Genomic DNA, 27,140 nt, shown 5'->3' with positions numbered 1-27,140 from the left:
CAATTTTTTGTTGATGACATTGCCTCTTGATTGGGTCTTCTCATATGCTAATTGGAAATGACCTAAATATCATTTTCTTCAACTTCTAACAAAAAATCTCAATTTTTTCTTAAAATCATTTATCTTCAAGTTCTTCAATTATACTACTTTGCCCCCACTACAAGAAAATCCTGGTTCCACCCTTGTTTCTGGGAAAGAATATCTTTCCATTTCAATCTTCTCTCATAAATTTTAAATTTTGATTTTGATTCAATAATTTTCCTAAATTTAAATATTTACTTGCTTTGAACCATTTGCTAGCTTCATTATGATTATAATTCTTTTTAAGAGTAAATTATTAAAAAAAATAGTAAAAAAAATTAAAAATTTAGTAAAATAGCAAACTGTTGATTTTGATAGTGGTGGTGGTTGAGGACCTGCAGACATTTCCTTTTGTTCTTGTTTGAATGGCATTTGTGTGGCAATCAAGAGAGGGAATCACATGCACATCGTATTACGTGACGCATCTGGACCATTTCTTTCTAAATACATGTCAATGGATCATGGATGATAGTTGGCAAAAGTGACTGACATTCAACCGGTCCCACCACCCGTCCTTAATCAGTTATAATAGGGGACCCAATTAGATGGTCTTACTTTTTTATTTATGGAACAATAAAAAAAAATACAAAAAAGAAAAAGAAAGAAATGAGTTTCCTAAAGATCTTAATTATCTAAAATTCTATATGAAAGAAAAAGAAAAAGAAAAAGAAAGAAATGAGTTTCCTAAAGATCTTAATTATCTAAAATTCTATATGAGCGTCATCATCTGAGGATAATCTTCTAAAGAAGGATTGAGTTTCAAAAAGTTGGTTGGTGTGGGTTGTAGAAATTAGAGAATACAGCCTGACATCATAAATTAGTGCTATTAATGTGGGTCCCACCGCTTCCTCTCTCTCTCTCTCTCTCGCTCGCATTGATTGTGTCCGACACATAGTCAGCGAGGTTCTTTCTGCTTCCTTGTTCACCTCAAATATAGGGTCCAACCATAGTACTTGTAGGGCACACTTGAATTGTCAGCTCGTTTCTTTTTGGTTCTTCAGCTTATTTCTGAGTACTTTTCAAATCTCAAACACGATCGAGATTTTACATGGCTCTACAAATTTTTACAGATTTTTCTAGGGATACAAAATTAGGGAATCTGCTGGGTTTGGTGAGATAAAATCATCATTTTTTTTTCTCCAATGCTTGATGGAATCTGCTGGGTTTGGTGAGATAAAATCATCATTTTCTTTTCTCCAATGGTTGATGGGTTTTTTCACTTATGTGGGACATTTTGATATTTTTCTTACCATTAATTTATGAAAAATACAAAATAAAAAAGACTCTAAATGATTGTTAGTGTATATAAAAAGATGTATTTCTAAAAGGAAATTTTCTTTTTGGTACAAAAGAGGAGAAAGCATTGAGTTTTTATGTGAATATTTTTTTCCTCTTGTAAAATTTAGATGTTTAAGATTCTTGAAGTTGATTTATACATTGTTATTACGGATTTATGACAATGAGAGTGAGAACGATTTCTTATTTGGATTTTTACTAGAATTGAGTGTAGAGATTAGATGAGTTTCACCAGAGAGTTAAAGGTAAGTATAAACTTTCTTTCTTATAATTTTTTCCTTAAATAGTGAATTTCTATTTGTCGATTTGTCTTAGGTTGTGGTTATGTTCATTTCTCTACTTTCTTTATTATTTTTTGTATTTACTTTGCAAATAATCTTGGGGTTTTGTTATTAGAATTGAATGCTTTGGTGTTAGAAATGATTAATTTCAGTAATTGAATTTTCGTGTGTGGCTTGGGATCTAGCTACAAATGGTATTAAAACATCAGGATTGTGTATGCAAGGTGTTTGACAAATTGCTTGTAAGAGATTTTTACAAGAAAATGACAAGTATTATGGAAGATGAAGATTCATGACTTGTTAATTCAACAAAGACTACACAAGACTTGTATAGGAAAGACAAGAAATTAGAAACAATGAGCAAAGATGATTGTGAAGAACTTGATTTGAAGACACAGACAACTATTTGTTCGAATGAGGTGTTATTCAATATTGTCAGGGAGAAAACGACAAAAGACTTATGGGTGAAATTAAAAGACTTGTATCAAACAAAGTCTTTACAGACTTATGGATGAAGTTAGAAAAATTGTATGAGTCAAAATAATTAAGTCGAGAATCGAAATCATATGTGACTCAAGCTTAAGCACTCTTAATAAACATTGAAATTGAACGATCAATACCTAAAGCTAAACAAAAATTAAAAAATCTAAAGTTTCAAATCAAAATCTCAAAGGATCAAAATCTTAAAGAATACGTCAAATCTAATAAAAAATCAGAAAGCGTTAGGACTTGGAGCCATGCAAATATCTAATTTTGGTCATTTCTACATTTGTAGTGTGGACATGAAGAATAATGTTCTTGCCTTGACTTTTAATCCGGATACGAACAAAATTACATGTGTAGGCATTTTGACTGTGGAAGAAAACATAAATAACTAAAAACAAGGGACTCCATTTATTCTTTACGAGTATCATGTGGAATGAATGAGTCTTTGTGGAAGGTGTGCACAAATCATAACAGGAATATGCAACATGGAATTCTCTTAGGATAAGTGCTACAAGGAATGATCCTAAATACCCAATATCTAATTTGGACTAACTTCAATGAAACTTACAATGATATAAGGAGCCTTCCTTCTTAAATTCCTAAGAAAACTACTAGCCTTGTCTTTATATATATATATATATATATGGGAATGGATCAATGGACATATGAAAAGACATGTGAAAATAATGTTAACATGAATAATTTTCAAAATATGGGTTAGAAGTTTCGGATTGACCTGATTTTTTGTAAGGATGATCTTTATGATGGGAAGATCATCCGGAAAAAAAAAATCAGTCAAATCTGAAACTTCTAACCCCATTAAAAGTGATTTAGAATGTGGACCGTTGATTTTTGTCAATTTTTACCAATAATTTTGTAAATCACTTTTAATGGATTTAAAAGTTTCAGATTGAACTGATTTTTTTTTTGTGAGGATGATCTTCTCATCATAGTAACCATCCTCGCAAAAAATCAACTCAACTCAAAATCTCTAACCCATATTTTGAAAATCATTGCTTTTACATGTCCTATGAACCGCCCCCTATATATATATGGGAAATGTTCAGCACCAAACATTTTGGCAAAATATTTTTCACCGTAGAGATCATCCTCACTAAAAATCAGCCCATTCTAAGACTTCTAATCCCATCAAAAATTGTTTATAAAAAATGGACGGGCCATGATTTTTCTACTCGTTAACATGGGGTTAGAAGTTTTGGAATGGGCTGTAGGACAGAAATGGTTGGCTAAATAAATAGGTTATTTGCTTTTAAATAAAATAGAACATTTCAAAAAAATAATTAAGGAAAAAAAATGTTTTTTATGGAAAGTTTGAAATTTTCAAAATAGAGGACATCTTGAAACTGGTTTAGGTGGCAAAGTCATGGTCTATATGAACATGTGTACAGTGCATTTGGGTACATTTGAGGCGTCCACATTCACACATTCCATCATTCTAACAACCAACAGATATGCGAAAAGGGCATGACCCAATGGCTAATTGGGTGGTTTATATAGTCATGCCTGTTTGAATCGAACCAAACCAAGCTCTCAAAGTACTCATTGAGAGCATCGTCACCTTATTAAGTTATCTCGGGGTCATCTATCAACAAGATGAATTTACATGATGTTTCAAGTTTCACACGTCTCACGAAAGAAATCAGATGACTCTGGCGAAAATCTCAGCCGAGTCAACCTGAGATTTTGTAAATTTGTAATTGAAATATATATATATATATATATATATTTATTTATTTATTTACAATATATATTTATAGGGGTCGAATCCTGGGACATAAGTAAAAACATATGTAATAACAGTCATTTTTCAAAATATAGGTTAGAAGTTTCGGATTGATATGATTTTTTGTGAGGATGATCTCTATGATGAGAAGATTATCCTAAAAAAAAAATATCTCTATATAAAACTTCTAACCCCATTAAAAGTGATTTAGAATGCGAACCTTCGATTTTTTTATCAATAATTTGTAAACCACTTTTGATAGATTTAAAATTTTTATATTGGATTGATTTTTTGTGAGGGTGATCTTCTCATCATAGTGACCATCCACACAAAAAAATCAGCTCAATCCAAAATCTCTAACCCATATTTTGAAAAACCATTGTTTTTACATATATATATATATATATGAATAAATAATTATATATCGAGTTAAAGACTTAATTTTTCATGAGTTGACTCGTTCGAGATAACTTGATTTTGTCTGTTAACGAGATGAGACATCAAACCAAGATTTGAAATCTTGACTGGGACGTATAAATAATGATTCTAAAATGAGTCAAAGTTCATTAGAAGAGAACTGCAATGGTTTGAGAGAATAAAAGGCTGAGATTTTTTTTTTTTAAACCTTGATAGATCGATGCGGCAAAACATATGCGGTCTATAAGTTGTTGACATGGCAAAGACACAGAACCATAGATCTTTCTCTTCGGGATACAAAAGTAAAAAGATCAATGGCTCTGTACCCTTGCCATGTCAGCCACAGACCTTGTATGTTTTGTTGCGTCAATTTATCATTAGGTTTTTTGACGACAGAAGTGTGTGGGTTCATACTTTCTAGGAAACATTTTTTTTCCCAAAACTCTACATACACTCACAATTCATACTAAGAGAGAGAGAGAGAGGTGGGGGTGGTTTATGTTTTAAAGGAATTGTATTGTTGGAAGTCCATACCATCTCAAAACACAAATACCATACAATATGAATAACAAAAAAATAAAAAAAACTACAGCAAATTGTTTCACATGACACATATTTCCACTATATAAAGCATGGCTTGCCTTACGGTCAACTTATAAATTATATATTTTTGAATTTTATTGGATGCATTGGTCACATAACACTCTTGAAGCATAACTTCACTCCAATCATTCAACTATAATAATTATATGGTTAACATCCTCCTCGATCCCCCATCTAATGAAACTTTTTTGAGATAGTCCAACAAGATTTTGAGTCTACTAGGTGAATTTTTGACCTGATTTGGATGAACCAACAAATTTAAAATTTGTATGCTAATGTGGAGTCCATTTCTATCACACTCTAAGATAATGGCACGCATCCTTTATAATTCAACGGCCCAATCTAAATATCAAATATTAAGTAACAAGATTCAAAGATTATAGTGATTCGGGTGGTATGGCATCAATTGAGCAAACTATTGAACTCAAAGAGTCGCACAACTTGCCCAGAAATCAAATCATCTGAGCTAGAGCAACCAAAACAAAGCTCAAAAGTCAATAAGTTTGATCAACCAAGAAAGCATTTCAGAGCGAAGTTTCGTTAAATTGGGTGGATAAACCCCGGTCATAATAAGACAAAGAATTCATGGCAATCAAAGCTCGATCATGCGTCAAATCTCACACTAAATGCAATAACCATAGTTAGTCGTTAGAATAGTATCGACAATGACATTTCTCACTCATCCAACATCAAATAATGAAATCCAATCAACTAAGCAATTAAAACACTGTGACACTTTAAATCTAACTACGTGAATGCGAAGTCTAAAAGCAGAGTCATCAATTTACAACGAGCTCATGTCTTATATGGCCATGCACCTGAACCAATCATGTCGTGACACATGTCTCAGATTCAGAACTATAAAATTCCCTCTCAAATATTGAAAGATGATTCAAAAAATCATTTCCTCACACATACTCAAAGCAAAAAATCACTTTGCAACTCACTATTCATCACCTTCCACATCTCCAACCACCATCATTTCTTCTACTTTTTACATCTTTTATTTACTTAATCTTCATAGGACTTTTGTTAGGCATCACATCAAGGCCTCATTCTTCTTCTTTCAACCTTCCAATAACTAGGAGTTTACATTGTCAATGATGTCCCGGGAGAAATGTTGGGAGATCAAGAATTCAAAGAACAAAGTTGGAGGATCAAAGACATATTGATTTGTTCAATGATCTCACACATTTCGAGGAGTGGAAGTCTTAAAAAACATCCACAATGAAGTTAGATATTCCTACGACTATCATAAATAACCCCATTTTGACCTTTTTTTGTGCATCATAGATCAAGTTTTTTGGATTGTGTTAATAGGCCCATCCACTTTTGAAGTCGGGTTGGTTAGATTAACCTTTTTCAAGTTTAAGGTCGGCTTTGAGAGCCGGGCATGTCAGGTGGTGTAACCCGATATGATGGTATCTTATACTACAAGTTTATGGCCTGACCCATTGACAAATCTAAAAAATTTCATCAATTTTAAAGAGTTCAGAATCCGACTAGTCTTACTAAGTTAGTAAGGATTTCACCCTTACAAAGAGTACTTGGGCTCAACTTGTGGCATCTAAAACCATGATTTGATAGGATAGTACTAGAGGAAAGAATCCTATGAACATTGAAAGACAAATTCAAAAAAAGTTATTTTTCATCATTAAATTTTTATTTTAAATTTGATAATTAGGTGGAAGTTTCATAGTTGCCCATTTTAAAGTACAACGTAATTTTTTTTAATTTTTTGTTGGATCTAAGCTTTTCCATGAGATCTAGGGGGTTATGATGTTGAATTGCTAATGTGATAATGATAAGAAATGACCTTAAGTAAGGCTTAAAATCTTACTTAAGTTAGTAAGGGAAGCATTAATGGAGAGTTTAGACTTAAGAAAGAACTATTACGAGTTGTTAAAGTAGTAAACAATCCGGGGCATATTCGTAATTTAATGCGTTACAATCTGTAACATAAACAAAAACCCTAACCCTAAAAATTCCTGAGCCTATAAAAAGTAAAGCAAACGGTATGGGCTGTTCAGCACCTCCTCTAGTGGATACTTCCCTCTTCCCTGTTCTCTCCTCTCTCCTCTCTTATTGGTTTCAGGTATTTTTTTTTTTAGATTTTTAAGGTTTCCCTTCAATCATTCAACCCTCCATTCTCTCATTTTCTTTATTAATTTTTATTTTTTATTTTTCGTTAATTGGACCAATCGAAGGTTTTAACGGATTTAAAGGGGAATTTCTTGATGATGATCCAATTACGATGACGAGTCCGATTTATTTCCATTCATCATGACGACAAATCGAGGCATTTGTCTGAGAGAAATTCCCATCTCAGAATTATTTATTCTATTTTTTAATTTTTTAATTTTTTAATTTTTTTGGTTCAAGATTTATAGATTTGTGAGTTATGGAAATGGCATGATGAGGAAGAAACTTTATCTGATTTTGTTTGATTGAAACGAAACCTCCTACTCATTCTGAATGCTTTCGAAATCATTTCGATTTTGATTTCTTTAATTAGGTTTAATTTAGTTACAAATCAAAACCTGCAAGAGTAGTTCTAAGTTTTCGATTGTTTCTCATTATTTTTCTTTCAAGGAAAATATATAATTTGTTTTTCCTTTTTAGATCTTAATTTTTGAACTTAGTGAAGAAGGTAATGTAGCGATGATGATAAATAGATTCTCTCTCTATTATAAATTGTTGAGGAGAACCTATGATTACATTCAAGCACTTTTGAGCTACATCCATGGTTTTTAAACCCAGTTTCTCGTCTCGAACACTGAGTTGACTCTTCTTAAACGGTTTAACTCATTTTAAAATTATTCCATATTATATATTATCAAATGTTTATATATGGATTAGAAGTTTTGGAATGGGTTGAATTTTTTTTTTTTTTGTCCAAAGTCTTAAACTTTTAACCCTAATTTACAATCTCGATGAATTTGTGGTGTTAGAATGATCTCTTCACCATATCCCACCAAAATCGTTGTCACAATGTTTGTCCCTTAAATTGTCTTGGTACATATTTATATTCAATTTAGTTATAATTTCCTTTTCTTATTATCTAGATTAGAAGATCCTCGATCAAAAAAATATTGTTTCTAATATAGGTATAAATATTTAAAATTGTTAATTTTTTTATTTATTTATCAAAAACTCAAATTCTAATTAACTTTGAATATCTTTATGATATTAAAAAAAATTAGTGATACCCAATACCCTAAGGTAAAGAATCGTGATAATCTGATTACCCCACATGGCAAACTCAATCAACTACTTTGACTTGATAAGTTTGGGAATCATAGATCTGCGCTCCTTAAGATATACTACGATTGCACTTCCCCATAAAAAGTGTATTTCGAGGAGTGCAAATCCATGATTTCCAAACTTGTCATATTAGGTGGTCGATTGAGTATGTCGTGTGGGGTAGTCAAATTATCACGACTCTAAAGTAAATTACTAAAATTTCATGGGATGTCAAAGAAATTAGTTTGATGCCTTGAATATCATCCACTCAAAATTTCGATCCATTTTGGCTTTAGGTTAATTAAAACTTTAGTTGAATTTGAAAATTTTGGATATTTAATTTTAAATTGGGTACCCTTCAATTTTTTTTAAGGTGGATACTTGTCAACATGGGTAGAGCTACATGGGGCTGAGTGGAAGCTTTACCCCAACTAAATAAAAAAAAATACTGAATTTCAACTGTTTAAAAATCACAAACGTTATGGGGACCTCTACGACATTCCTTGATTGTCAATCTTTGTACATAGGGTCACGTTATTACGACCCCCTTTGCGACACACTTTTTTGTCTTATATGGGCAAAAATGTTTGGAATGGGCTGATTTTTTGTGAGGATGATCTCTATGGTGAGGGGATCATCCTAGCAAAAAATCATCCCATTCCAAAACTTCTAACCCCATCAAAATTGATTTACAAAAATTGGACGGTCTATAATTTTTCAACAAAAATCGGACGGTCTAGAAGTTTTGGAATGGGCTGATTTTTTGACAGGATGATCCCCTCACCATAGAGATCATCCTCACAAAAAATCAGCCCATTCCAAACATTTTTGCCCATATAAGACAAAAAGGTGTGTCGCAAAGGGGGTCGTAATAACGCAACTCTAAATATATATATATATATATATATTTCAAACATAGAGCTATGGAAGTCGATTATTCTCTCCCTATAGATCTTATATATTATCAAATTTATATATATATGGGGACGATTCAGCAGCCCTAAAGTTTGTCAAGTTTGGTGCCAAACATTTTTCAAAATATGGGTAGAAGCTTTGGAATGAGCTGATTTTTTGTGAGGATGATCTCTATGATGAGGAGATCATCCTCATCAAAAATCAGCCTATTCCAAAACTTCTAACCCCATCAAAAGTGATTTACAAAAATTGACGGTCCACGATTCTTCAACTTGTAAATTAGGGTTAGAAGTTTCAAAATTAGTTGATTTTTTGTGAGGATATCTCTTCACCATAGAGATCATCCTCCCAAAAAATCAGCCTATTCCAAAACTTCTAACCCCATCAAAAGTGATTTACAAAAAATGTTTGACACCAAACTTGGCAAAACATGGGTTAGAGATTTTGGAATGGGCTGATTTTTGTTGAGGATGATCTACAGTCAGGGGATTATCATCATCAAAAATCAGCCCATTCCAAAACTTCTAACCCCATCAAAAATTGTTTACAAAAAATGGACGGTCCATGATTTTTCAACTTGTAAACATGGGGTTAGAAGTTTTGGAATGGGCTGATTTTTGGTGAGGATAATCTTCTCACTGTAGAGATCATCCTAATCAAAATCAGCCCATTCCAAAACCTCTAACCTATGTTTTGAAAAATGTTTTGCCAAAATGTTTGTTGCTGAACGGGACCATATCTATATATATATATATATAGGGAAATGTTCAGCACCCTAAGTTTTACCACACACTTTAACAAACGTTTTTTGTCCTACATGGGTTAGAAGTTTTGGAATGAGCTGATTTTTGGTGAGGATGATCTCTATGATTAGAAGATCATCCTCCCAAAAATCAGCCCATTCCGAAATGTTTAGCCCCATGTTTACATGTTGAAAAATCGTGGACCGTCCATTTTTGTAAATCAATTTTGATGGGGTTAGAAGTTTTGGAATGAGCTGATTTTTGGTGAGGATGATCTCCTCACCATAGAGATCATCCTCACCAAAAATCAACTCATTCCGAAACTTCTAACCCATGCAAGACAAAACGCGTTTGTTAAAGTGTGTGGTAAAACTAAGGGTGCCGAACGCCCCCTATATATATATATATATATATATATATATATATATATATATATATTATATATATATATATATGGGTCACGTTCCTAAGACTCATATTGAGACTCACATTGCGACACACCGTTTTGTCTTATATGGCAAAAAATGTTTAGAATGAGCTGATTTTTTATGAGGATGATCTCTGTGATGAGGGGATCATCCTGGCAAAAAATCATCCCATTCCAAAACTTCTAACCCCATCAAAATTGATTTACAAAAATTGGACGGTCTACAATTTTTCAACAAAAATTGGACGGTCTAGAAGTTTCATAATGAGCTGATTTTTGGCAAGGATGATCTCCTCACCATAGAGATCATCCTCACAAAAAATCAGCCCATTCCAAATATTTTTGCCCATATAAGACAAAACGGTGTGTCGCAATGTGAGTCCCAATATGAGTCTTAGGAACGCTGTTCTATATATATATATATATATATATAGGGGGCGTTCAATGGCCAACTTTTTAGCAAACTTTTTGGCAAAACATTTTTCAAAACATGAGTTAGAGGTTTTGGAATGGGCTGATTTTTGGTGAGGATGATCTCTATGGTGAGGAGATCATCATCACCAAAAATCAGCCCATTCCAAAACTTCTAACCCCATCAAAAACAGTTTACAAAAAATGGACGGTCCATGATTTTTCAACTGGTAAACATGGGTTAGAAGTTTTGGAATGGGCTGATTTTTGGTGAGGATGATCTACTCACTGTAGAGATCATCCTCACCAAAAATCAGCCCATTCCAAAACCTCTAACCAATGTTTTGAAAAATGTTTTGCCAAAAAGTTTGCCCTTGAACGCTACCCATATATATATATATATATATAAGTGTAGCTCTAAAATAAATAGAATATAAACTATAAAAATTTGTAATAAACATCAATGTTTGTACTTCATCCACCAACTAATTGGTTATTTTTAAATTACTAATGATTCTTCATATTTTATGGTTCAACTTGTTAAAAAGTCTATGATTTTGTCAAGCCATGAGGGAAATTCTAGAAATCTTTATCAATGGATACAACGCTTGTCATGATCCATTGGTCAATCATTATTTATTGTGACGAGCTCAACATTAGCATAAGCATAAAAGGAAATTGAGATTATCAGTCAACCATTGTTGGTACTTAGCCCTGCTGTTTGAGGAGATTCAAACAAAATTTGTTTATTATATACATTTTATTTATTGGTAGATTTTGCTTGTATCTTCCAAATGAATGGAGGAAATCAAAGAGGTTTAATGCAAAATGTTGGAATAAAACAATCATGTGAAACTCCTTTAATTTCTAAAGTCCAATTTTTATATTTCCATTTACACATGTAGTTTGATATTGTCTAATAAGGCCCACTAGGCTCCTAACTATTCAGACTCTTTCTGAATTTATAGGTTATCTTACTGGTTATGGAAGTTAGATTTTTTAGTCAAAAAAATGATTATGAGTCCGACATGAAAAACATTGGTATATAATTATGAGAAATCTTTGATCAAGTTGATTGTTGTTTATAGATCTATTAAAAAGATTGAATTTCTAAGTTATAGATTCATTAAATTAGCATTACATGGAAACCTTTTTAAAACTCGTTTTGACGTTTCGTCTCGTCCAAGATTGACACCAAGTTGTCTTGAACAAGACATCTGATGTTGGTGGACAATACCGAGACTACATGGGGGATGAGTCTTCTCAATCTCGGACAAGATTTAAAATCATGCTATAAAGGCCCAATGACTTCGAGTTTGTATTAACAAAATGAAACAAGGTGTCACGAGGAGACACACCCGAAGGGCAAGATATTTCTTAACTCTAGATCACATATTACTCTTAATAATATATGGGTTTGGAAAAGAAAATAGAATGGATTTTGTTGGACAAAAAGGATTTGTCATGGACAACCCGATCTTCGTGAGGTGTTTATCTCTAGGGGTCATGCACTTGATCAAGTGAAAACGTTGTTGCTTCTTTGGGAAGAATAAAAGCTCGTGTTGGGAGGCTATCGGTTGCTTCTATTGCAAGGGTTTTTGATAGGGCTGGCAATGCATCAGTTTGATATCGGATCAATTTCATTCTAATATCGATCCGAATTTTTTTAATTATGTCTGCTATCCGATCCGATTGGATTAATGAACATGTGTACCAAATCTGATCCATTTCATTTCATCCTTAATCTGAAGTGGATCTGATCCGAACAAATCTTAATTTCAAATTATCAATGTTCTAAATATTTAAAAATATAAATGGTATAAAATTTAAAAAAATCCACTTTTCAATTACAAATATATAGGGAAACCTAAAAACTAATACATTTTATCTACGTGTATTTATATGAAATTAAGAATAATAATAATAATATTAAAATATGTTTAGATCATATTTTTTTCAAGCGGATTAAGGTATATCCGAATTTGATTTGATCCAAAAAATCAAATTTTCATGTTTTTTCAGATCAGATCTCTTTGGACCGGTTGGGACATTGGGTATATTTCATATCATTGTCAGCCCTAATTTTTGATAGGTTCAATCTTTTTTGGAAGTTTATTGTGACGTGTGTTTTTTTAAATCTTTTTTCTTTCCTTGTCTTGCAATTGATATCTTGAGGAAGAATGTATTTTCATCTATAAAGGGCTTTGAGTTTGGGTATTGTTATTGAAAATAATTCCTCAAAGGAAGACTTGTACGCTTAGAAGGTAAATTTTGTTACTGTGGTAGTTTTGCTATTTCTAAGAAGAAAGATTAGTGTACTTGATCTTTTCTAGAGGCTCGTAGTCTTACCATTTTTTAAAGTTATGTGGGCTGAATCATGGTTTATTAGTCTTAATGATTGTATGAGCCAAATGCATAACTAAAATCACTTGGATTTATTCGAACCCTAGGTTTGATTTGTCAAAATTAAGACTCGGGTTGTGAAAATTAAGGCCTAATAAGGCAAAAAGAAAATTCAAAATAGAAGAAAATTATTCCCACTTCTAGGGAGAAATTTTCTTAAAGATCAAGTAGAAAATTATTAACTTCTTTGACTCATCTTAATGAGATTACATAAATATATAGACTCTTCAATGAAATGATAGAAACTCCTAAAATATAGTAAAAAACCCTAATTGAAGAAAAACTCTTAATAAGAAACTTTTTCCTAAGGAATCCCTAACATTCCAACGGTTATGTTGATAGAGAGATTAATATTATTATTCAATAATAATGCTGAAGTGACTTAAGATTGGATCTCACATCGCACACTCTGACGTAAAAGTGTATGGGAACCAAATATATTTTTTCTTGAGATACGAGTGAAAAGTATTTATGGCTCCTATATATCTACTTTCACGTCAAGAAGTGTGATATAAGTAGGACTTAAAACAGGTCGGTTACAGGCCGAATATGTGTCTACCCATATCCATATTCAAAATTTTAATTCGAGTACATATATGGATCCTACTAACTCAAACCATATCCGATTTTTTTTTACTTTCATTAAATCCATATCCGGATTCGATTTGACCGAATTAATTGAGTCGGGTTGAATAATTTTAAACCATTATAATGCAATTTATTAAAAAAAAGTGGTTTGAAATGATCAGAACTCAAAGACATCTATCTATTTGTTGAAAAGAAACTTTGACCACTTCACCTAATACTCATTTGTTGATTAATGATAGATTAAAAAATATAAAAATATACATATAATATATAAAATAATATATCATTCAAATATATGTGGATATAGGAATGGGTTTGTATTTGACCTGTATCCTACTCAGGTCAAGGGATATCAGTGCATATCCGATGCATATTTTAATTTAAATTTACTTAACGAAATCAAATCCGTTAAAAATTTCAAATAAAATTCGACTCATATTTTAATTCAGATATACTTGAAGAAACCAAATCTACTAAGAATTTCAGATAAAATCCGACTCATTCTAAACCCTAGATATGAGGTCCAATAAATGTGAAGAGCTCACATCAAACTCGTTCTCCTCCGTTCACCAAGAACATTGAAAAAGAGTGAACAAGTCAATTGTACAGCTTGAGTTTGTCCCATATGAGATCCCAGAGATGTGGGAGGTGTTGGTTTCTTTTTTCGCTACCATCTTTTGGTTTATTGATGTGACATTTTCATTGGTTGCAAATTGCAATCCTGCAATACATTTGTACAAGGTTGGGATCCTCCGATTTACATATGATTCGATCGATCCCAGTCGTGAAAGTACAACATCCAACGGTTGGGATTTTATTTGTATTTTCAATCGTTGGATTTTGTATTTGCATGGTAAAGTTCACATATGATTTCTTGCTTAAACGGAACCCAATTATTTGTACTTAAAAGCATTATGTTAAAACTAAACTCAATTCAAACACTAGATGAGTCAAGTCAACTCGATTGAATTTCAAGGTGATTCGACCCTGAAATTTGATGAAACAAACTCGTCATGTAAACTCAACAAATCGAATGTTGAATTGGCTAAAAAGTTTGATCAATTTGATCTATAAACATTCTCAATATTTGTATTATTAAGATACATATAAATTATTATAATTGGATTTCATGTTTACACGATTGAGATCTTATGTTTTCCCATCACCTGACCCTATTCTGAGGTTAGAATCTATTGACTCATGAAAAAAAAACATGATCCCATATTTTACTTCGAATATACTTAAAAAAATCAAATCCGCTAAAAATCAAATTAGAATTTCGAGTAAAAACCCAACCCATTTTAAGCCTTAGATTTGAGGTGCAATAAAAAATTAAATAGCTCGCATCAAACTCGTTCTCCTCCGTTCACGCAAGTTTTCTTTTGAAAGAACATTGAAAAAGTGAACAAGTCAATTGTACAGCTTGAATTTGTCCCATATGAGATCCCAGGGATGTGGAGGTGTTGGTCTCGTTTTCGCTACCATCTTTTGGTTTATTGACGTGGGATTGTCATTGGTTGCAAATTGCAATCCTACAACACATTTGTACTAGGTTCGAGAATTGTGTTATTTAGATACGTATAAATCCCTACCGTTGTATTTCATGTTTACATGATTGGGGTTGGGATTATATGTTTTCCCATAAGTCACTAGAACCTGACCCTATTCTAAGGTCAGGATCTGTTGACTCATGAAAAAAAACATGATTCCAACCATGTAAACATAAAATCCAACTACTTAAATTTATCATTCACATAAATATTTTTGAGAATTGTGCTATTTAGATACATATAAATCCCTATTGTTGGATTTCATGTTTACATTGTTGATATCATGTGTTTTCTCACGATTGGTAAATATAAGAACTCAATTCACACTTTGTTGAAGTAGTCGTGTGCACACAACCATAGATGCTCTTCCCTTGTATCACGATGACATTGAGTGATGAGAATCTATGATTTCGTGGACTCCTCCATAGCAAAGTGTGAATGGAGGTTACTCCAACATTATTCTGTCAAAAGCTCTGATGTTTGAGCTTAGACAAGTAAGAGTCGTGCTGGGGTGACACAGGATTTATTGTGATTCTCACAATTCTGACGTGGCCATGCATACATAATTGTAGATAGTTTTTTCTCGTATCGCGAGAAAACACATTTATGGTTATGTGCACATCCCTTGTCAGACTTGTGAGACTCGTAATAAATTCTTTTTATCATTTCAACAATTTTCGACAAGTAATAACGTTGAAGTGACCTAAAGATTGGACCGCAGATCGTACACCTTGACGTGAAAGTGTATGGAAATCATAGATATTTTTCTTGAGATACAAGTAAAAAGAAAAATCTATGATTCCCATCCACTTTCACGTCAAGATGTGCGATATGAGATATAATCTTGAGGTGACTCTAGCACAATCCTTTAACAATTGCTTAATAGTCTAAGTTGCCAAACGAAGAAACCATCTACACCACAATAATCCAAATTAATTGGACTTTTCCAAACTCAAATGGTCGGTTGAGATTTGAAGAAAAACACAAGTTTCCTTTTCAAGTGTGTGTTTGGAAGTAGTGTGGTCCTTCCTCCTTCAAATGAGCAAAACCATGCTTAGATCTAACCAGCCAGACCTAAGCCCTACATCCAATCATCCACAGAAGTTGCGGTTCGTCTGTCCACTCGCACGTGCGCTAAATATCCCACCCTCCTTGACTTGTACGAATGGGCGAATATCCATCTACGTAAACACACATTACTAGTCAAACATAAATATTCTCTCACAAAGAAAAAAAGAATTGGGTGATTTGGACACACCCCTACACGTTTTGAGGAAAATATTTGTAATACCCCTGAGTTTTCAAAATGAGTACATGACCCCTTGACATCAGTCTACTTTAGTAGACTAATGAAAACTTAATTAAATGCCCTCATCTTCAACATGTAATGAAAAAAAAAAGTCTTGCTACTCTTGCTTTGAAATAACACTCCAAGTGGTACGGTGTGTAGGAAACCATAAATTTTCCTTGAATGTACAACACTCATATATCTCGAGGAAAAATATCTATGTTTTTATGCACACATATATTGTTATTTCGATGTCACATTAGCATTTTTTTAGAAAAAAGAATCCTGATTTGTTTTCTTTTCAAAAGAAGGCTTCTTTAATTTTTGTGGTGAATTTATTTTCATTGTCTTGTTCAATCTTGACATTCTTTCTACTTAAATCAACCTTCGAACCTCATAAACAAAAAAAAAATTTTAGCGAATAAGATAATAATGAAATTTGGGATAGAAATAATTAATAATCTTTTACAAAAGGTTAAGGTGTTGTTTAAAATGATGAATCGAAGATGAGACTAAATAGATTAAAAATAATTTACATAGATGTTGAAATAAATTGAAGGTAATATAAGGCTTTTGAGAGAGAAATTAAATATTTTACTAGAAACTGAAAATGAGGGTATTTAGGTCATATCTCATTTGTATGTATGAAAATACTGAGGTCAAGGAATCATATGATCAGTTTGAAAACATATGGGTATTTATGAATATTTGTGATTCCACCGAAGTAAATTCCACGAAGGAGAAGAACCGACCTAGTACAAACCTGCGAAAACATACAACGGACACGTGTTCGGCAAAGAAGGTTTAGGGCCCACACGTGGGCGGAAAACGGAAATGGCACGTGAGAAATCAATTCGCTTTTTTTCTCTTATTATTACGTGACAATTTCCATGTTCAAAATCAAGGAACTCACTTCACCAAGAAAAAGAGAAAGAGAAGGGAAAATCTCATCCACGTCACGACAATCTCCAGCTAATATGCTTGGAATCTTCCCTTCGCACCTTATATAAAGCCACACAGTAACCCTAACCCTAATTACAAACAACAACAAAACTTCAAAACTCAACAATGGCGGCCACAACTAGATTGCTTCGAACATCTACACCTCTGAGATTTGATCTTTCTTCCTCTAATTCTTCTTATTCTTCTTCGGTGAGGTGTGTAAAGAAGTCGGATTCAAATGGAGAGAAGAGAATTTCAGGAAATGGAGAGAGAAAATCGAATAATGTGTCGTTGAAGGCATCGTTGGCATCGAATACTGTTACATCGACCGAATTGGAGAAGAAAAGCACAGTAGATTTGGCTTCTTTGGTAGCTAATGTTGCAAAAGCTGCTCTTAAGATCTTGAGACCAGCTGTGAAGCGGAAATCTTGGAAGCTAAATGCAGAGATGCTCGTTGAGAAGGTAATTAAGTAGACGATTTATTGAAGCTTAGAAAATTAATTTTCTAGTTGAAAATAGTTTATCAAAATATTAAAATAAGAAAATTTCTGGACTTTTCTAATATCAAACGAGGTTGGATGCTCTTTGTTAAACGAACAATAGTGGAAGAAAATTAATAAAAGTTTCCTAGAGATCAGAACTACTTTCCTTGAAATATATTTGCATCTCAGCCCTTGATTGAGGTCCATATTTTACTTTACTTATATTTGAAGAATTAAATATTTTCTATGATCTTCTAAATTGAACGGCTGAGATTGTCCAACAGAAGGAATGTATAGTTAGAAAATTTTAAAAGACCTCCCTTATTAATATATTTTATTATAAACGCCTACCTAATAAACTGATTATATTATACGTACCTCTATCAGCGGAAGGAAAGAAAGTCACTCTCAACACGTGCCCAGTCAATGTAATAGTTGGTCAAAAACTAGACAAGTCTAATTTCTGTGAAGTTTGAACTTTGAACCAAGACACACATGTAAAATATGTCTAACTAATGAGGGAGGTACTTGTAATTAAATACTTTAGTTATTATGGTAAAACCCACAATAGCTTAAAATGAAAAATATAATAATCACAAATTTTATTTATTTTTAAATAGAAAGGCATTTTATTTATTGTTTCATATCACAAGACTTTGAAATTCTTAAACTAATATTCATCTTGATTTTACATGCAGACAATTCTTGATTGTCGCTTTTTTACACTGTTCGCCATCGCTGGAACCTTAATAGGTTCGATCTTGTGTTTCGTCGAGGTAATTATCTTATATCATAAATAAATAAATTTATTTTTTTCTTAAAATAACCTAAGATCGATAATGTAATTTAACTATTTTGCATAAAAATAATGAGAAAATTAAAATAATAATAACAATGATTTTGCAGGGTTGCTATCTTATTCTAGAGTCATATTTTGAGTATTTCCAAACAATATTATCAAAAAGATCATCAGATGAAGGACATGTGATGCAACTACTTATTGAAGCCATAGGTATTTCTATCTTCTTCTTCTTCTTTTGTTTGTTAACTTCAACTATTTTTCAAATTGTATGGTTTTTAAAATTTAAAATTTATCTTTTTGGCAGATATGTTTCTTGTAGGCGGTGCAATGCTTATATTTGGGATGGGATTGTATGGTATGTTTGTGGGGTCAAGGAATCTGAAGAGAGAGAATGGAGGGTTGTTTACTGGGTCTAGTTTATTTGGTCTCTTCCATCTCAAGGTAAGAAAGCTTAATTATTTTCATGGACGTGCATGTATGTTCTATATATATAGATATGTACTGTTCATGCATATAGGATATTATATACACAATGATACATGTGCATGCATGTAATAATAATTATTTTCTTTACTATTTAATGACTTGCCAAGGGCGTATTCTATGGCCAGTTTTCGATTTTCAAAAGAATAAAGATTTTCTGACTCTCCCAATGTGGCATATGGCAGAACCGTAGATTTTCCTCCTCGACATACACATCTGCACATGTTTATGTGGATGTGTAATTGTGCAGCTTGAGGAAAGAAAATCTATGGTTCTATCACATGCCACATTGAAAGAGTAGAGGGGGACTATGTTAGAGAGGGGGGGAGTCAGTAGTTATGAATGTATGACAACATCATCGTCTTCACCAAAGTTTAATCTCAAAATCTGGAGTTGGTTGAAATCCTATTCGTCCATTTAATTTTGTCTAGATCCACGTCTTTTATTATTACAAGGGAGTTCATATGTGATTTTAATAACTCAATTTATGTTCTTTTGAGTGTTTTTCTATCTTATAACTTTAACATAAACAGTCTTTCTTTCAATAAATTAATTTTTTATAGCCTATTAAGGATACTCTAATATTTTTTGGATGGGGTGTATGGATCATCATCTTTATCACAAAGATTTTTGGTTGGCTAAACAAATCTTATACCTCTATTAAATTCTATTCAAAGCTACAACTTCTATTATTTAAAAGTGAATTAATCTATAACAATATTTATAATCCAATAACTTAACCATTATTGTATTTATTTATTTATTTATTTTTCAGACACTCCCACCATGGTTGGAGATGCAATGTCTATCGCAAGCAAAGATGAAACTCGGGCATGCCGTACTAATGATACTTCAAGTTGGGGTGGTGGAGAAGTTCAAGAACATACCTTTGGTTACTGGGTTTGATCTTGCCTGTTTTGCTGGAGCTATACTATTATCTTCAGCTTGTATTTTTATTCTCTCAAAACTCTCTATGGGAGGAGGATCGACAAAGTGAAGGTGGAAGCTAGAAAAAGAAATTAATATAAAGCGTTTCATACCAATATAACTACAGTCCCAAGGGAGGAGAGGAATCCTAGTTATAGATCCCACAGATTCTTTGTGTAGTATTAAATTAATTGTATTTGTTCTTGATATTGATAAACATTTCTTTAAGAAATAGAAAATGAGTCCTATATGTAAAATTAATGTTAAATAGTAACAAAAATAAATGAAAGATAGCTTGCTTTAAGTCTTCTTTGGATCCTTAATTGTTACTAATTCTTGTAAAATTACGTGTCTTAAGGGAAGAAAATTGATCAATGATGGCCTTGCAATCTGTGAATCTGAAAGAAAATAGTAGGGGTGAATTACCATTTTGTCAGCTGAAAATGAGTTATTTACAATTTCGTCTAGTTGTTCATTTTAATGATCAAAACGTGAATGATCCCCTTTTCGTTAAAAAAGAATTCAGAACGGTATCGAATTTGTCGGTCTTAAAGTGACTTTTTCTTATTAGTCACTTTAAACCTGGGAAATTATCACTTTAAAAACCTTTGAATTCGTTATCTTCACGTTTTGGTAAATTGAAAGGAACAGTGAGCTGGAATCGTCAATTCGTCAAAAGTTTAGCACTTTTTCGTAAATATCCCAAAGTATAGAAATCGAACAAAATTCATCCTAGAAGTCTCTTTCAAATATTAATAAAAATTCAAAATGTTCATATGTGGCCTATTAGCTCAGTTGGTTAGAGCGTCGTGCTAATAACGCGAAGGTCGCAGGTTCGAGACCTGCATGGGCCAACGACTAATGTATTTGTTTTTCAAGTCAACTTTGGCAACATCAAATTTTGGGCCAATCTATAATCATTCTTCGGGTTGAATCCTCTTATTTCATCGGGTTGGGCTGATTTTCCTTTTTCCAATCCATTAAATCATGGTGGGTATCAGGCTCAGCCAATATGATAAGAATTAGATTAGCCTTTTGTTGGATCAGATTTTTATTAAGGCTCTCAACGGGTTGGATAAGACTTTTACCGACTCCATACCCAAATTGAAACATACATAACTATACCCGATTTCTTACCCAAATTTTAGGATAATACCCAAATCCAAATTTTTACCCAAGTGTGAGGTAGATAACCATACCTAATTTCTTAACCGATTCTTGGGTCACCCAACTTTTACCTCTTGGTCTGAATTTTTTTTTACTTTAATAATCAAAATTATATAATAAAAAATTAGTTATTTACATATATTTATATATAGAATATGAAATTATACTTTTCTTGTCGGATAACCGAGTAGAATAGTCTTACCCATATCCGATTTATTCGGGTCGGATGTGTCGGGTAGATGAGTTTTATCCGACCCATTGCCAGCCCTAATTTTTATTAGGCCTTGGTATGAGGATAAAAAACCAATCTTATAACATTAGAATTGGCCCGAATAAGAGCAAATCCAATTAGATATATGTAGAAGTTTTAATTCTATCTCTACAAGGTAGATCTTATTTTGAGATTACAACATTAAATCCACAAAATAATAATAATAAGTAGAGAACAACAAAAAAATTTACGTGATTCAAAAAACGTGTCTACTCCATGGACTCCGGAAAGTCATTCCATTATATTTTGAATCCCATATTACGTGATTGTCTTTTCCCCCCAAATCCGTCTTCTTCTCTTCTTTTTTTTCCTCTCCTCTTTTCAATGGTCTTAGTCCCTTTAAATAGAAAAACTCTAACCCTAATTCTAATTAAATTAAAAAATATCATTTTTACCCCTATAAAATAAAATGAATATATAAAATGGGAGAATCCTCCCTAATAACGCCATTTATCCACATTGATATGCGGGCCAAGTGAATGGTCCAAATGGGATGCTAATTTTATCCTCTCACAATAGTGACCCGACCCGACCCGACCCGAATCAAGTAATCTGGGTTTGACAGGTGGATCAGGTCAGGTTGGTTATGGTTTAAGAGGAAAAAGAAACTCAAATATGATTTTATCCATTTGGATCCAAGTCAAAGTTGGATTGAGATTCCTATCCACATAAAATATTTGGTCTGAATATAGTCAGATTTTGGCCCGGGTCCATCCCATTTTAAACCATATCTGAAAATGGTTGATCATTGAACTCCTAAACATAAACCAACAGATTTTTACTGCAAGTTGTGATAATCTGACTACAGCACGTGGCACACTCAATTGACTCTCCTGACATGATAAGATTGGGAACCATAGATCTGTACCCCTCGGGAAACATGGTTCCCTTGGAATACACTTTTTTTTTTATGGGGAAGTGCAATTTTGTATCTTAAGGCCTATAGATCTACGGTTCCTAAACTTGTCATGTCAGGAGAGTCGACTGAGTGTGCCACATGGGGTAGTGTTATCACGATTCTTTTACTATCTTGTTGATGTGGCATTCTCTCAATCGTTGAAAATCACTCTAGAGTATTTTTAAATGACGTGGCTTTCTCTCAACCCTTCAAATTTTTTATGAAAGTTTTTCTTTTGTATATACGATCATGATCCAAGTCTTATTAGGTATCAACACTTGGCAAAATGATACAGGTTACTACCACGTGGCAAACAGGGACCCTATTGGCATAGTTTGGAACAACCAATGGGAAAACACCTTATCCAATCTCTTACCCATCTCACGAACTACTCTCTTCACAAAAGGAGTAGCAAACATGTGAAAACCAAACATAGCTCCAAAGGAAACATGGTTGCGTCTCTTCAAGCCATGGCTACGATCAAGGGCGGAGCCAGGATTTTCCTGTAGTAAGGGCAAACTATGATTAGTTGTATAGTGAAGATGAATGGTTTTAGAGAGAAATTAAGAGGTTTTTAGTTAGTAGTTGAAGAAAATGATATTTAGGTCATTCCCAATAAATATTTGAGAAATCCCGATCAAGAGGCAATGTCATCAACAAAAAATTAAAGAGGTGAGGGAGTAGGAACAAATGGGCATGTAATTAGTTGAAAATATAGGGGTGTCTCAAAGTTTTGTGGGGGCAAAAATTGGAGGGAGGTGATGGTGTGGGGGCAAATGGGGAGAGAGGTGAGGGAATGTGAACAAATGGGGCATGTAATTAGTTGAAAATATAAGGGTGTCTCAAACTTCTGTGGGGGCAAAAATTAGAGGGAGGTGAGGGTGTGGGGGCAAATGGGGAGAGAGGTGAGGGAGTGAGGACAAATAGGGCATGTAGTTAATTAAAAATATAGGGGTTCGTCAAAGTTCCGCGCGGGGCGGGGGGGAGGGGGGACAAGGGGGCAATTGCCCCACCACCAGTCCCTTACTAGCTCCGCCCCTGGCTAAGCTCATGCAGCCCACTAAAGTCGGCGCTTCTTCTAGGAATGGCCTAGTGCTGAGATCCCATCAGAGCATTAATAAGGTTTTCGGGTTCAAGTTGGCTGGCTCTAGACTCACTTGCTCACTTCAAAGCGATCTCAAAAAAGATTTAGCTCAGAAGTGCGCCGACGCTACGAAGATAGCCGGTTTCGCTCTTGCTACCTCAGCTCCAGTCCTTTCGGTAGGCATTATTCTCAGCCTCGTTAGATTTTTTTTTTTTTTTTTTAAGTTGGTTTGACTAATTTTGGAGATGTAATTATTTGACACGCAATATACACCCACTTTTTTGCTCGATACACCCGCTACTGCATACATGCCATACACTTAGGGGTTGGCAATGGGTCGGGTCGGGTCGGGTCGTGTTCATGTTTGTATCATTTGAAAAATTCCAGAATTATTCTCGAATTGAATTATTCAAACTATCGTTATGGGTAGTCATTTTAGGGTCCCAATAGTGTATTTGTTTTACTTGTAACTTATTTGTAAGAATTTTAAGTATTCTAACTAAACATTAATGAATGGAGTGACTAGAAGTCTAGAACTTAAATGTACTTCAACAAAAATTATAATTTGTACAGAATATATAGTCTTTTTTTTTTTTTTCCCTCTCTTAGTTACATAAACTTCTGTTTATATTTCTTCCTTGTGAATCTCAACTACAAACAATGGCAAAGAACCTTATTTTCTAAAACTTTAATTCTTTTTAAAAGTTTGATTTGCTTGAAGAAATCGTTGTTAAAAAAAAAGTTAATATCAAATACCAAATGAGGTATTGTATGTTAATTCTTTTTATCCACAAGTAATTGTCTTTCTTTGCAATGGTAACAGATATTTATATGATCAATTACAATGGTTCCAAATCCAAAACCTAAATCAATGCATGTTTTATCTAGATTTTGTTTTAGGATATATATGTAAAACCAAATTGACCTGTTGAAACACCTATTCTGATGAGACGACGGGCGAGATAGTCAATGTGAATCATCCATCAAATTGACTCATTCGAGATCTAAGATGACTCATCCAATATATTGAAAACGTTGAGCAAGTTTATGAATTCTCAACCTATTCAATCAGATTTTGTGTATTTTGCGCTTCCCGCTCAATTTTTGAAAGATTAACTCAACCTAGAATATGATGTTTTTTTTCTAGGGAGCAACTGCTGAAGGAGTTCCTAAACGGCCAACCTACGACAAAATCCAAAGCAAAACATATATGGAAGTGAAGGGAACCGGAACAGCTAATCAATGCCCAACAATCGAAGGTGGAATTGATTCCTTCGCCTTCAAGTCTGGCAAATACAGCATGAAAAAATTCTGCCTCGAACGACTTCCTTCACAGTCAAAGCCGAGGGTGTCAATAAGAATTCCCCGCCCGAATTCCAAAAAACCAAGCTCATGACACGCTTAACCTACACCCTCAACAAGATCGAAGGACCCTTCGAAGTTTCAACCAATGGAATTAAATTCGAAGAGAAAGATGGGATAGATTACGCTGCAGTAACGGTACAACTCCCGGGAGGTGAACGTGTTCCGTTTCTTTTTACTATTAAACAACTTGTAGCTTTGGGTAAGCCCGAGAATTTTGGAGGACAATTTCTTGTACCATCGTATCGTGGTTCATCATTTTTGGACCCAAAGGGAAGAGGTGGATCGACGGGTTATGACAATGCGGTTTTTTTACCTGCTGGTGGGAGAGGAGATGAGGAAGAACTCGCTAAGGAGAACGTAAAGAACGTGTCATCGTCTAAGGGGACAATTAGTTTGATTATCACTAAGAGTAAACCAGAAAGCGGTGAAATTATCGGAGTATTTGAGAGCGTTCAACCTTCGGATACTGATTTGGGGGCAAAAGCACCTAAGGATGTGAAGATTCAAGGGATTTGGTACGCTCAACTTGATTCATAGGTGTTCATATGGTTGGGGATTTTTATTTTTATTTTTTGGTTATAAATTTTTCATAGAGACTAAGGCCTCAAGAGTATATTCTTGTTGTTATTAGTGTTTAAGTGACTGAGAAGAGAGATCACTCAATTTGTGGAGTTTGGGGTTCTTTTGATTGTATCAGAATGCTAGGTTCGTATAGGTCACGGATTCGATTCTTTCCACCCTTATGAGTTAGGAGTTGTGTTGAGTGTACATTTCCTCCACTCTGAGACATACGTCATACCTCAGTTAAGCCTCATGACCCTCTTATATTCAAAGTTCTCCCCCTCTCCGACGGATCGAGATTTTGGAGTAGTTGGTAGGTTAACATAAAATCCTTTCATTTTAATTCTTCAATTCATGTTAGATCCTATTTCAAGGCACTCATTTGTTTAAGTTCAATTTGCATTTAAGTTGGGATTAGAGTTAGAGGCCTAAACCTCTAGATTTGAGCCTCACTTTGTTTCATGATATTTGGGTAGTCTCACACTCAATCCACTAGATTTGCATCAGCTTATCTCCCAAACATTAGTTATAAACTTATAATTGATTATATTAGGTGGCACTAAGGGCAGTAAAAATGTATAAAAGGAAACTTAGAAAATTGTAGATTTGGCTCAATATGTGTCACAAACAAAAAAATATATACTGAGATATTTCAAATCATTGCAAAATATTTTAGAATTAATGTACCATATCTTTCTTTTCTCAAAATTTCAAGACTTTTTTTATTTTTTTAATATAACCCTCACCTCATCCATTGTAGTATGAAACCTTAGGATGATTAAGGATGGGCTCTTCTTTCATTTTTTTATTTCTTATTATTTCCAATTAAAATGGGCCTGTACTTGTCAATGGAGACCTGATCGTTGTTCTTGGCATTTCGGTTAATCAACCAAATGGAAAACGCCTATCCCGTGAAGCAAAAGCCTAGCACTATGGGGGATTAAACTAATGACATGTCTGACATACATCCCACGCAATGAAATTTTTTAAGGGAGCAAGCATAGAAGGAATTCCAAATAAATCTATGACGAGACCAGAGCAAAACATACGTGGAGAAATTTGTTTGAGTATCACTAAGAGCAAACCAAAGAGCGATGAGATTATCAGAGTATTTGAGAGATACGGATTTGGATACAAAAGTGCCCAAGGACGTAAAGATTCAAGGGATACTGATATAATCAACTCGATTCGTAGGTGTTAATATGGTTGGGCCTTTTATTTTATTTTTTGGGTTATGAATGCTTCATAGAGACTAATGCCTCAAGCATGTAAATTCTTGTTGTTCTGATGTTTATAGAGGTTTCGACTTTGGATTAGTGTTTATGTGACTGAGAATAGAAATCACTCAATTGTGGAATTTGGGCTTCTCTTAGTTGTAATTTTTCTAGTTTCTATAGTAGTTTCCAAACATCCAAATTTTGCCTCAAGATACTTTGATTTACTCAGATGTGCACTAAAAAGAAGTATAATATGAAACTTAGCAAATTACAGATTTGGTTCAGTGTATGTTTCAAACAAACAAAAAACTTGAAAAGATATAAACCCCAATGTTATTGCAGGGATTAATCTCGTGACATGCCTAGCATACACTCCACACGAGATCGAAGGACCCTTGGAATTCGACAAAAGAACGTACTTTTCTTTCATCTTGTTATTTTTCCTTTTATTTTTGTGCCCTTATA

General features: G+C 33.6%; 1 protein-coding gene, 3 non-coding genes and 1 pseudogene across 4 annotated transcripts; all 5 read left to right on the top strand.

Annotated features, from left to right (window-relative positions):
• Positions 1 to 7,140: 7,140 nt before the first annotated feature.
• On the top strand, positions 7,141 to 7,224 carry LOC147405196 (small nucleolar RNA SNOR75). The gene has a single exon (XR_015178156.1). It is a non-coding gene; the product is annotated as a small nucleolar RNA SNOR75 (small nucleolar RNA).
• A 91-nt stretch (positions 7,225 to 7,315) lies between these two features.
• LOC147405195 (small nucleolar RNA Z105) lies at positions 7,316 to 7,383 on the top strand. The gene has a single exon (XR_015178180.1). It is a non-coding gene; the product is annotated as a small nucleolar RNA Z105 (small nucleolar RNA).
• Positions 7,384 to 17,499: 10,116 nt separating this feature from the next.
• Positions 17,500 to 20,487, top strand: LOC147405194 (uncharacterized). Its single transcript, XM_086441415.1, has 5 exons — positions 17,500 to 17,880; positions 18,599 to 18,676; positions 18,807 to 18,912; positions 19,007 to 19,143; positions 19,961 to 20,487. The coding sequence occupies exons 1-5, from the start codon at positions 17,545 to 17,547 to the stop codon at positions 20,180 to 20,182; spliced, it is 879 nt and encodes a 292-aa protein (XP_086297541.1). The 5' UTR covers positions 17,500 to 17,544; the 3' UTR covers positions 20,183 to 20,487.
• Positions 20,488 to 20,892: 405 nt separating this feature from the next.
• TRNAI-AAU (transfer RNA isoleucine (anticodon AAU)) lies at positions 20,893 to 20,966 on the top strand. Its single transcript has one exon. It is a non-coding gene; the product is annotated as a tRNA-Ile (tRNA).
• Positions 20,967 to 23,461: 2,495 nt separating this feature from the next.
• LOC147405192 (oxygen-evolving enhancer protein 1, chloroplastic-like) lies at positions 23,462 to 26,664 on the top strand (annotated as a pseudogene).
• Positions 26,665 to 27,140: the final 476 nt, after the last annotated feature.

The sequence above is a fragment of the Akebia trifoliata genome, chromosome 4 (genome assembly GCF_017979445.1).
Source record: "Akebia trifoliata isolate Shusen 1 chromosome 4, ASM1797944v1, whole genome shotgun sequence".
Lineage (NCBI taxonomy): Eukaryota > Viridiplantae > Streptophyta > Magnoliopsida > Ranunculales > Lardizabalaceae > Akebia > Akebia trifoliata.
The sequence above is the reverse complement of the archived record's forward strand: the minus strand, read 5'-3'. Positions and strand labels throughout refer to the sequence as shown.

Bases quoted from the DNA above. Each gene is read 5' to 3' on its own strand.
- LOC147405194 (XM_086441415.1), top strand. From the start codon at position 17,545: ATGGCGGCCACAACTAGATTGCTTCGAACATCTACACCTCTGAGATTT. The intron at 18,677-18,806 runs GTAATTATCTTA...ATGATTTTGCAG, and splicing joins CGATCTTGTGTTTCGTCGAG to GGTTGCTATCTTATTCTAGA. The intron at 18,913-19,006 runs GTATTTCTATCT...TCTTTTTGGCAG, and splicing joins ACTACTTATTGAAGCCATAG to ATATGTTTCTTGTAGGCGGT.